Below are 12,549 nucleotides of genomic sequence, written 5' to 3' on the forward strand. Positions count from 1 at the left end.
CATATACACACACATACACATATATAAATATAAACAACTTAAGATGAGCAGTGCAAGGCTGCTGTCAATAATATGTGTTATCCTCCTCACAAATAAAAATAAAAAGGTAAAAAATGACGAAACAAGATGTGAGCAAATATGCTAAAGTAAACGGCATGACTGTATACCCCATAAAATGTATGTGTAAAAATAAATAATAATCCTCTCATAAAAAAAGTATTTAAATAAATTACGTATTCTCAGTCATTATCAAGTATCATTGCCTAAATATAAAACAACAAAAACAAATATTATCTTGAGAAAAAAAATCTAAACCAACCTTCAAGTTGTAACCCAAAATCAACCCCCCCCCCCCCCCCCCCCTACAAAATCTGTGGAATATATATTAAAAGAAGAAAAGAACAACAACAAACCTCATTGCACTGAAAAATAAGTGTGCAAAAACTGCAGAGAATGAGGGAGAGGGACAAAATAAAGCATTAAAGCGGAACTCCACACAACCTGGCAACCTGGCATCAAAGATAACTCACAGTCAGTGATAAACAAGGCTCAGCCGTCCAGGCTGCAGCACCCGATATGCATGGGAAACGTAGTCAGTATAGATCTTCCGGCCGCGGTGGCCAAGGCACTCGGTAAATGTAGTTCTTACCGCCAATGAAAACGCAGTCCAGCCGCGCGGTCCCGGCACCCGGGGCACACGGGAGTTGTAGTCCAAAACAAACGAGACGGCTCAGCCACCAGCCAGCCCAGCCAGTTAGCTTAGCTTAGCTTAGCTGAAGCTAAGCTACCTCATCCGGAACAACCACTTTTTTAAGGTTCTTCACAACAAAGTCCATCGCCCGAACCGGATCTTCAAACCTACGTGTTTGGCCGTCTGCTGGTGTGATGCGCAAAACCGCAGGGAACATTAATCCGAATTTCACGCCAGGGCAAGAGTGTAGCTCCCTCTTCACGGCTGCAAACGCGGTCCTCCTCTTTGCCACGGCCTGGGTGAAGTCAGCGAAGATAGACAGCCTCTTACCCTGGTAGTTGAGAGGGGAGCATTCCCCGGCTCGGCGTAGTATCAGGTTACGGACCTGAAACAGGTTCACTCGCATGATGAGAGGACGCGGAGGTTCCCCTTCCCTGGGTCGGGCTCGCAGGCTACGATGACACCGGTCCAAGACTGGCGGTTCGTCCAGGGAAAGCAGGTCCTTCAGCAGCTTCGCCACGGATTCAGTGGGTCGCGGACCCTCCACGCCCTCGGGTAAGCCGACCAGTCTTATATTATTTAACCTCTGGCGAGATTCCAAATCTTCACACTTGTCTGAGAGGGATTTGACCAGGCCGGACAACGTGCTAACCGTAGCATGTAGCTCAGTAACTTCGGTAGCCTGGTCACTCGCCGAGCGTTCCAGCTCCACAATAGATCGGCCCTGAGCTTCCATTTTAATCTCCATCGGCTTCAGCGCCCCGGTCATCTCCCTCTTAACTGTATCAGCCACAATTGCATCAAATCTGGAGAGAATGTCAGAACGTAGGTCGTCCATCATCACTTTGATGCTCTGCAGCAAGGCCTCGTTAGCATCGGGCCTCGGCTCGGCCTCTGCACTTCCCACAGCGGGATCTGACGTCTTGGCTGGCGCACGCTGGCGTCGGTCTTGTTGTTGTTGTCTTGTTGTTGACATTGCAGTTCGTTCTTCGGACAAAAAGTACACCCAAAGGGAGAAAAAGTACTATCAAAGCGTAATATCACTCCCGAATATAAAATAGTGCAAAAATAATAAGTTTTAAGTCACATTCCGGCGGAGCTGTAGCAACACACGTCTCACATGCTTCCCTGCCAACAGCGCCCCCCTATTTCAGTTGATTTGTAATGAATCCAGAATGTATGACATTTTTGCATTACAGAAAATAAAGGACTTTATTACAATATTGTAATTTTCTGAGACAGTCCTGTCTCTATATAAAACGCATTATGAAGCATTTCAGATGAGTTTAAAGATACTAGTGACAACAAAGAAAAATTTCAAAAGGGTATCCGGTCTGACAAACAAGAGAGCGAGTTGTTTTGAAAGACAGCCATGCAACTGCAGTGAAGGAAGCATGAGGGGGAGGATGGCCGAGCGACGTAAAGATGCTGAGGTAAAGGGAAGAAAATGTGTAGACAGAGTTTGAATGGGGAAAAAAAAAATGTTTAGCGGGAAGTAAAAGCTAGAGACAGTTTAAGAGAAACCGTCGGTGGGACAGTCAAAGAGGGAACAGAAATATGAGGTGTGTCAAAAACTGGCTGATAAGTACTTAGCAAGTGGGTCTTGCTGTGGGTTATTGATGAGATGGCTGCAAGGTTTGCAGTTAACAGGGGAGCAGAGCTTTCATGCTAGTGCTAGTGTTCTCTGTTCAAGCTGTGACTCACACTGGCAGGCTACACAGATATTTGCCTTCTAAGGGCAGAAGCTCAATGTTCTGGAATGCCGAGGTTGCTGGCCGGCTGAGTTGCGGCGATACTTTGTCCTCTTCTGCAGAGTTTGGCTGGTCATCGTCCTCGGGAGGAGACACCACCACCTCCGGGATGCCGTGACCTGCGCCCTGGGTTTGAGACGGAGCCGGAGCGGAACGGCGAAACGACGAAGGGGTAGTTTGAGGGGTGCTGAGAGGAGAGGGGCCGGGGGACACCGCAGTGTTGGAGGAGGAGGAGGAAGAAGGCAGGAGGTGGTTGAGCAGGATGGAGACTCTTGACTCTCGTCTCTGGGAGGAGAGGTTGGAGACAGAAGAAGTTGCCCCTGGCTTTTGGAGAGAGACACGTGAGGAGGACACGCCCTCTCCTGAACAGAAGAGATAATGGCAAAGAAAAAAAGGAGAAGGAAGGGATAGAAAGAGGGGAAAGGAGAGTGTAAAGAAACAAGGGATGGAACAGAAAGGATAAACATATGTGAAGTAGAGGTATATTACACAGATGGTATCTAAAAGGATCAAAGCAAGGAAGGGTGGGCAGAGAGAGCATGACAGAGGTGTCGTTAGAAAGTTCCATGCTTGCATAAACATGAGCTAAAAGCACTGCTGTGTGCAGCAGCTATGAAGAATGAAAAGTGAGGCATGTAAGAAGGTCTGCAAGAGACAAACAATGCATTATACTGAATTACTAAAAAAAAAAACAACAACAGACTACCGTATTTTCTGGACTATAAGCCGCTACTATTTCCATAGGTTTTCAACCATGCAGCTTATACAAAGGTGCAGCTATTATGTGGATTTTTCTTCCACCGCTTGGGGTGCTGTAACTGGAATTAGAATCAAAACTAAGACAAAATAAATGCAAAGAAGAATACGCTACTTCTTCTTTAGCAGATAGAAGTAGGTAGAAGCAGATTTCAGACAGATAAATAGATAATATCTATTTTATTTTCTCTTGGTTCTGTCCCGTTTTAATCAGCAAAGTTGCTGTCGTGTTAAAAGACACTGTTAGGAAAGGATCTATTTAGGTACAAACTAGGGCTGGGCGATATATCGAGATTTTAATATATATCGATATATTTTCAAACCCGATATGGTACGAGACAATATCGTTTATTAAAAAAATATATTTTTACGATTTTGATATAGCTTATTTTGTGACAAATTGACTTGAATGTTTTATTTCAGATTTGCACAAATGTTTTGTTATTTGCACAACTGTCAACCTCAGTGGAAAAGTCTGCCTGTTACTGTCTACATTGTATTAATTGCACAGTGTATTTTAATTTAATTGTTATGCAGGAAAGGGATATTTGTTTGTATTCTATATATGCAGGCAGTTTATTTTTATTTCATTTGTTTTATACATGTTGATATTGTGCAGACCTCTGTTAATAAAGGAACCTGTGTGACATTTGGCACGAGGCTTTGTATTAAAACTGACTGTTTTTTTAAGGGTTTGCCTCAGAAATAAATGAAGCCAACAGAGATGCTAACAGAGATGCTATGCTATAATGCTTTGGGGGAAACCCCAATTATGTCACAGAAAGAATATCGATATATATCGAGTATCGCCATTCAGCTAGAAAATATCGAGATATGACTTTTGGTCCATATCGCCCAGCCCTAGTACAAACATGTACATTTACAGTTCAAAATCCTTCTGTACATGTAGAAAATATCTAAACAAACAAAATAAATATCGGCGGCTTGCATATCTTTTTTTTTTTTTTTTTTTATAAATAGAGCGGATGCGGCTTGTATATCTTTTTTTTAATTATCTTTTTAAAAATAGAGCGGATGCGGCTTGTATGCAGGTGCGGCTTATAGTCCAGAAAATACGGTATGTCTAAATATATTCAAACCTAAGTTCAGAGAGGCTGGCATGCTGAAGAAGGCGAGTTAGCAGGATGTAAGTGCATAGTAAAACAAACGAGTGCTCTACCGCAGACAGACCAGTGATAAATCTTACGCAGTACATGTTCATATGGTCATAACACCTTTCACACTTCAACCACTCTCTGATGAGACATGTCATTTCGGTCTTTCGCATTTGCAGTTTAATGATAATGACAAAGTGGAACCACAGGCACAGAAGTGGTGAATGTGAAGTCTCATCCACTCCTAAAATGCACACAACACATGAACAACTCTTAAGCCATGCCCATTCAAAAACAAAAAAAAAAAAAAGTCGTAAACACACAGTGCTCACTCTAGTTGCAGGTAAAGCATCATTTGCCTTTAGAAAAAGAATAAGTGTCAATTCAAACCCCATTGCCAGGTCAGCCATACAAGGTTAGCACATGTACAGTAATAGCACCCAAATTTCTCTTCCACTGAAGGAACTGAGATTCTCCTCTAAATTTTACTCACTTTTACCATCCATCTCCTACGCTGGCAGTAAGGGATTTGAACATTGGATTTTTAACAACTGTTCCCCCATGGTGAAACCGATGGAGGCAGAAGAAATGTGAGTGCGTTGTAGGATCTCACCGTTTCTTTCAAGCAAGAGTGGGTCAGAATGTTTCTTGCCTATGTCAGCAATAGAGCGCACCAGAGGGATGCGATTGCTTAGCTTTCTCTCATTCTGATGGTGGTGTTTCTTCAACATCGCCTCCCGCACCTTGTAGCGCAAATCTTCCTTCAGCTGGCCCGAAGCCACCATACTGTCTATCACCATATCTGAGGAACACAAGCACATGGAAACAGACTCATATGACTACAAAAGGTTTTTGCTATCTATAGTGCAGTTCTCAAATTTCACAATAAGACTTAGGGCCAGTCCCAATCCCCCCTAGTCCTACTTTTCAGTCCTACCCCTAAATTTTGCACGTTCCCGTGAGGGTATTGGTGTCCCAATTCATCTTTGCATGTAGGGCTAGTGGACATAACGAGGGCTAGTGTGTATCAATCTAGCCCTTCAGAGCGAGGGATTTCAGATACTGACTCACCGACCGAGGGCCACAGAAATTTCCCAGAATGATTTACATCATCATTTGCAGACTGAATCAAACAAAAAAACATGGCGGACATTTCTCATTTTTAGTGAATAAAATCAATATTTTGAGTTAGTTTCTGCATAAAAATGCATTTTGATTACATTTCTAGTGAGAAATATATATTTTACTTTCATAATATTCACTCAGTGAATTCACTCACTTGCCCATTGTTGCGTTGTATCTTCAGATCTCGCCAGAATAAAGGCTAATTTATGGTTCCGCGTTACACCAACGCAGAGCCTACGCCGTATGTTACGCGGAGAGGGGCGCGGTACGGTGCGCGTCGCCGCGTAACCTACGCCGGCGGTTCTTCTCATCCCCGAAAACATCGGATCAAATTTCTTAACAGGCGTTATTTGGATAAACAGCCCAGGTTGGGGATCTTAACGGTTACTTTTACGCCTGAAGAAATATTAAAACTTAAGTGGCATATTAACAGCGCTACAGCTGAAATTAAAACAGCTTTTATATCTGGGCTTCCTGATATGGTGTGACGTATGTGCAAACGTAACTACACAGTCGCTTACGTACCCGAACGTAAACCACGCAATGACGTAGCAAGTGGTGTCCCAATCCCTAGGGAACATTACAAGGACCCTACGCCTGTGGCTTCATTTTTAGGGCTAGAGGTAGAAAGTAGGGGGTGTATTGGGATTGGCCCTATGACACTGGATAATAGGCCTGTGTTGAAAAAAAAAATCGATTTTCTGATTCTAAATCGATTCTCATATTAATTCCTAAAAATCGATTTGTATGTCTAAAGATCGATTTTTTTTTTTTTGATTAAAACATTTTTTTTTTTTCTCATCATTACATTTTTGCCTGGTGAACTTTAATCCCAGTAGTTTTGAAAACTCCTGAACTAAATGAACTTTTCTTTAGAGAAAATGCTGGACATTTCAGCTTAAATTTCTAAATGTTATATAAGTTCAATGAAGTTCATATTATCTATATTTACTATAGCTTGTTTGGTTTCTCTGTTATCGGACACGGTTTGTCATGAAATACCTGAAAAATGCCGGTGCTTCATGTCCAGCTGTGTCTGGTGACAGAATAAATCAGACAAGCTAAAATAATTAGTTTACTGCTTGAGCTGTTGCAATTTTTCTTTTTTTGCACTTTAAATGGATATTGAAATGCCTATTTGAATTATTTATTTCTTAGTTATTTCACAATAATTATTGTGAAATTATTATTTCAATAGTTATTTTACAGTCATAATTCAGGCAACACTAACCCAAATCAATATCGAATCGGATCGAAACAAATGGTGATAATCGATTCTGAATCTTAAGAATCGGAATTGAACCGATTCTTGACATTTGAATCGATACCCAGCTCTACTGGATAATATGGTATGATGGATACGCAAAAACAGTGAAAAACAATTCACCTGCAATCTCTTCAATACTGTTGGCTCTCATATCCAGCATGACTGTGCCGTTCAGTATACACCTGCGCAGTTCAAATAGGCTGTGTAAAGACAACGTGGCTACATAGGGTTTACTCCATCTCTCTCCGCCGTCTTCCACATCCTCTTCAAATTTCAACCATCTGGAGGAGCCCAAAGAAAACGCACAACATTTTTTTATTTGAATACACAAAAGATTAATCCAAGTCATAAAACACATTGCACATTGCTCTGGCTCATATATTCCAGCTACATATTTTTCCCTTGACACATTAGTGTACTCCACAGTGAGTAACTCACACTCCAAAATGTTCTAGATACTGAACATTTTTTTCTGACAATACAATCTCTCAAATACCGAGCAAGTTAGGTCACAGTTACAATTTAAAACTCACAAGCAGGCAATCGTGTTAAGTTTTTACAGACTGCAATTGAGGATGAGCTTCATCGTTGACTCTTAAGATGTAAAATCTCAGATGTGATGGTTTATGAAACATTTCAGAGAGCTACATTAAGCAGAGACATTAAACCAAGCTTAAGCGATGTGGAAAATCCCCTGCCCTTGCAGCTGTACGTTGTACAGGAAGCACATTAAAAGAAAGGAATTAAAAGGCAATGTTCAAGTGCATTCTGACCTGGCCGTTTCTTTCCACTCCGTGGACCTGCCATCTCTGAAGGAAAGCTCGTCCAGCTCCGTGAAGAGATCGTGAGGCATGTGCTCAAGATCTTCATCCTCTGTTCCCAAGATGAACTGTACTCTCTGGGATGGTGTGTCTGTACAGAGTGGATTGAGGTAAACTCACATTTTAATGAATGCATGACAATAATGACAACAATCGTCACATTTCTGAGGATTTATCTGCCATTAAGCATATCCAGTGTAATTTTTAACTGACGGGTAATAATATCCACAGCTCTGCTGTTTGCTTCACACAGCCTTGTGTCCCTTTCCTATGCATATTAGGGAATAATAAGCAAATACAGGACTGTCTCAGAAAATTAGAATATTGTGATAAAGTTCTTTATTTTCTGTAATGCAATTAAAAAATAGAAATAAAAAAATGTCATACATTCTGGATTCATTACAAATCAACTGAAATATTGCAAGCCTTTTATTATTTTAATATTGCTGATTATGGCTTACAGTTTAAGATTAAGATTCCCAGAATATTCTAATTTTTTGAGATAGGATATTTGAGTTTTCTTAAGCTGTAATCCATGATCAGCAATATTAAAATAATAAAAGGCTTGCAATATTTCAGTTGATTTGTAATGAATCCAGAATGTATGACATTTTTGTTTTTGTAATTGCATTACAAAAATCACAATATTCTAATTTTCTGAGACAGTCCTGTAAGTGTTACATTAACACAAGTCAACAGTAAAATGGAATATTAAAGAAATCCAAAAAGCATCTGCATTTTAAAAATACATTTGCCAACAGATCCTTTTAAATATGCGATTTTTTAAATATAAAGACAGAATAAAACCAAAATAAATGTCAGTCTTGTTATAATTTAATACCATTTTAATACATTATTCAAAAAAACAGAAATCCAGAGAAAAAAAAAAATATTTGGATGTGTGCTTTGGGTCACTGCTGTCTTGAAAGTGGGAAATTTATATTAATGTTGTGCTTGTTGACAGAAGGCTTTACATCAGAATGTGTTATTTGGAGATATTTATTTTTCCTGTCTATCTTGACAAGTGACCCTGGTCCAGGGGAAGAGGAGCAGCGTGATAATCATACCCAAACCATGCTGCTCTGTCAGAAGTGTGTTCTTTGAGTGATGCTCCTTATTGCCTTGGAGCCAAACATTCCTTTCAGAATTAAGGTCAAAAGTTCTCTTTACATCTTCCGGTGAGGCACCGCATGCTGATGGACGCGTTCTGAACGCCGCTCTAACCCCCCGTCATCTTTAACAAAGTATGCTTTACAAGAGTGATTAAGCGATACGAGACTTAACTTAAATGTGAGTAAAAAGAAAAAAGAAACAAAACAAAGAAAAAAAAACGACAAGATCAGTAGCCTAAGGAAAAACAGCAGCTTTTATGGCTACTCGACTCCGCAACACCAAAGCAACAGACCAAACGGACAAAGACGAAGATAAGATGTTGGATAAAATCCTCCAAGAGCTCAAAGACTCTCGAAAAGAAATCCAACAGTTCCGAACCGAAACTGGGAAACATTTCGTGGAATTGAGGGAAGAAATGAAAGAAATCAGAACGGATTTGAGTAAAGTGGAACAGAGGCTGGACGAAGCGGAAACTCGAATCACACAAATGGAGGACAAAGACACGCGGCTGACAAAGGTGATGATCCACCTGCTGCAATCTCAAAGAGAAATAAAAAAGAAATGTGAAGATCTGGAAGGACGAAGCCGTAGAGAAAATATAAGAATACACGGAATTAAAGAGGGGAGTGAAGGTGACAGCCCCATTAAATTCATCGAAAGGCTGATAAAGGAAAAGTTAAATATCGCGGAGGACTTGCAAATTGTCCGAGCGCACCGCTCTTTGGCTCCGAAATACAATGTGGGTATGAGACCGAGATCCTTCATAATTCGCTTTCTAAACTACAATACCCGCCAGCGAGTTCTGAGTTCAGCATGGGCGAGGAAGGAGATTTATGTGGATGAAACGAGAATCTTCTTTGACCAGGATTACTCCACCGCGGTCCAAAGAGAGAGAGCAAAGTACAAGCCAATGCGTAAAAAGTTGCATGAACTACAGATAAAGTCCCATTTGATATATCCAGCAAAGCTGAAGGTCTTCAGCCAAGAAGGCGCAGTTGTCTATGACAATCTCCAGGCAGCAGCGAGGGGATTACGGGCCCGAGGTATCAGCATGGATGTACCGGAGGAACCAGACCTGGATGAGCTGCTGCGCAGAGACGGCTGGATGACAGCGGACAGACGCAGAGAGGGAGAAGCCGCGCTGGTGGCCCAGGTGACGGCTTTGGCGCAGTCATTGAGACGGGATGGAGAAGATGATTAGGAGTAAATAATCTACCCTGGAAAGAGGTACTGCTGTTTCTTCTTTTTCTTCTTCTTCTTTTTTTTTTTTTTAATGGGACTTTCTCAAAGATCAGTAACTCCATCTAAAGACTTTTTTTTTTTTTTTTTTTTTTTTTTAATGGAACTTTCTCAAAGATCACTAACTCTATTTAAAGAGTTTTTTTTTTTTTTTTTTTTTTTTTTTAAATGATGAGACCCGAGTAAATGGCAAGGAAAGGGTTTTTTTTTTTCATTTTACCTTCTACGTGTGGGTCTTGAGATAAGAAGGCTATTCAAAACGCTTCCCACTCCTTTTTTTTTTTTTTTTTATTTTCTTTTTTTTTTCCTTTTGAAGAACGTGAGACTCTAAAGTGCAACTGAGAGTATAAATTGTGTATGGGACTTCGGAAAAGCAGCCCACTTAAAGGACTGTTTTGCTTTTGGTTTTGTTTTTTGTATGTTGTCTGTTTGTTTTGAGTAAATATGACTTTAGTAGGCTATAAGAGCATTGTCAGTAAAACTGAATGATTAGATGAATTAGGCTAATATAAAGCCTGAAAGAAGGCAATAATCTAGACTCTTCAAAATATTGAGTACTTGATTTTTCTAAAGGGGATCATGGATTAGGTTGTTGCTGTTAACTTTGTCTGTTTATCTATTTTTATTATGTTTTGGCATAAATTCAGTGCTGTTTGGTTAAGTAGACTATAGGTAATAGAAGGTCGGGAGGAAATATCTAAATCAATGCTTTAAATGAAATGTATATGAAACAAGTTACAGTAAATAGCCTTCTGTATGGATTTTTTTCTCCTTTTCTTTCTTTAACCTAATTTAATTTTTGTTTTATTTCAAAAATCTTTTTCATATATATTATATATATTTTGCTTTTCTTTGAAATACATACAATCTAAGAATTAAACATATGTTGGTATAAAAAGGGCTTTTGTTAGAGTAATGAGAACATAATGAAATTATTGACTTTATTTTTTAAATATATATCGCAATTGTGAACAGGGGGGTCGGGGTGGGGGGTAAAAAAGGGGATAATACTCATGAACTTAAGTCACAGCATGGTGTTTCCCATATTAATATGGGCAGTATCCTTAGGATGCCCAGTATTCCTGAGAATACACAAGGAATCATCGTTTCGGCAAACTAGTAGAGTTTGCCACTCATGGAAGCCGTTAGGGGATTTAGTTGTTTTTGTCTTATTATTTTTGCACGTGGTGGTTGACTCAAATTGTAATAAAACTTATTGGAAAACCGTCAAAAAGAAACATAGGAGTTTTAAGCTGGGGGTGCTAGACATGGTACAGAAATTATCAGTTATTTATGAAACCCCTTAAAATAACTTCATATAATGTAAATGGTCTTAAAAACCCCATCAAACGAAAAAAGATATTACATCAATTGAAAAAAGATGGAGGGGACATATCATTTTTACAGGAGACCCATCTAAACCAAACTGAACATGAAAAATTAGGAAAATTGACTTCAGCGCAAGTTTTCCATTCATCACATAAATCATCAAGGAGAGGTGTAGCAATCCTAATATGGCCCCAGTGTGTGTTTCATGCAGATAAAGTGATATCCGATAAAGAAGGGAGATACGTGGTGGTGATTGGAAAGATTGATAATATAATGATTTCTTTGATAAATGTATATAACCCCCCAGAGGAAGGGCCAGATCTAGTAAAAAAAAGTTGTCGATATAATTGTTTCTCAAAGCCAAGGAATAGCAGTAGTTGCAGGAGATTTTAATCTCATCATGAACGCCAATTTGGATTCTCAGAGTAAAAGACTACATAGTTCTGAATCTGCCGCCAGGATACTTAGAAGAGCTATAAAAGAAATTGGAATAGTTGATGTTTGGAGAAGTCTTAACCCTACAGAGAGGGATTATACTTTTTATTCAAAATCTCATGACAATTATTCAAGACTAGATTACTTTTTTATTTTCAAAAATGAAATGTCTAGAGTACAAAATTGTAATATACATCAGATCACCCTCTCAGATCATGCTCTAATATCACTACTAATAGATATAGGACGGGAAAAGAGCAGGACATTGTGGAGACTTAACAACTCATTACTGCAATTGGAAGATTTTAAAGTGAAGATAAGAACAGTAATACAAGACTATCTGGAAATTAATGATACAGGGGAGACCAACCCAATTACTATCTGGGAAGGTTTGAAAGCCGTTACTCGAGGGGAAATTATTTGTTTTTCATCCTGGAAAAAAAAGGAAAGAGAGAGAAAAGTTGAATATCTTGAACTTAAGATAAAGGAATTAGAAAAAAATCATAAAGCAACAGGGGGTGCCTCTATCATGGTAGAATTAAAGAAAACAAGAAAAGAACTAGATGATCTGTTAACTGAGAGAGTAGAACGAGCTCTGACTTTCACTAAACAAAAATATTACGATGGAGGCGTAAAATCACTAAAGATACTTTCTTACAAATTGAAAAAACAGCAGACAAAATCTAATATTGTCTTTATTAAGAATAAAGTTACAAATAAGAAGCTAACAAGTAAACAGGAGATTGTAGAAGAATTCGCTGAGTATTACAAACAATTATATAGTTCAGACAAGGGAGAAACTCAGTATCAGTCGAGAGATTATTTGCAAGGCTTGAATCTTCCACAAGTGACAGATTTACAGAATCAAAGCCTCACTGCACCAATTACTGTGGAAGAGATATCCAAA

At 39.4% G+C, this 12,549-nt stretch overlaps 1 protein-coding gene across 8 annotated transcripts in view; it reads right to left on the minus strand.

The window, feature by feature from the left end:
- The window catches only part of LOC133461274 (sodium bicarbonate cotransporter 3-like), an 88,220-nt gene that overhangs the window by 42,270 nt on the left and 33,401 nt on the right, over nt 1-12,549 (minus strand). For 5 of the 8 annotated variants that reach the window (XM_061742127.1, XM_061742132.1, XM_061742124.1 and 2 more), the window contains exons 4-7: nt 7,479-7,617; nt 6,826-6,986; nt 4,927-5,115; nt 2,421-2,804 (exon numbers count right to left, since the gene is read on the minus strand). In XM_061742127.1, the coding sequence (XP_061598111.1) occupies nt 2,421-2,804; nt 4,927-5,115; nt 6,826-6,986; nt 7,479-7,617 (873 nt within the window). The remainder of the gene's footprint in view (nt 1-2,420; nt 2,805-4,926; nt 5,116-6,825; nt 6,987-7,478; nt 7,618-12,549) is intronic. The other 3 variants (XM_061742131.1, XM_061742129.1, XM_061742128.1) reach the window with 2 other exon arrangements.

Source organism: Cololabis saira, chromosome 15 (assembly GCF_033807715.1).
Source record: "Cololabis saira isolate AMF1-May2022 chromosome 15, fColSai1.1, whole genome shotgun sequence".
In the NCBI taxonomy this organism is placed as follows: Eukaryota; Metazoa; Chordata; class Actinopteri; order Beloniformes; family Belonidae; genus Cololabis; species Cololabis saira.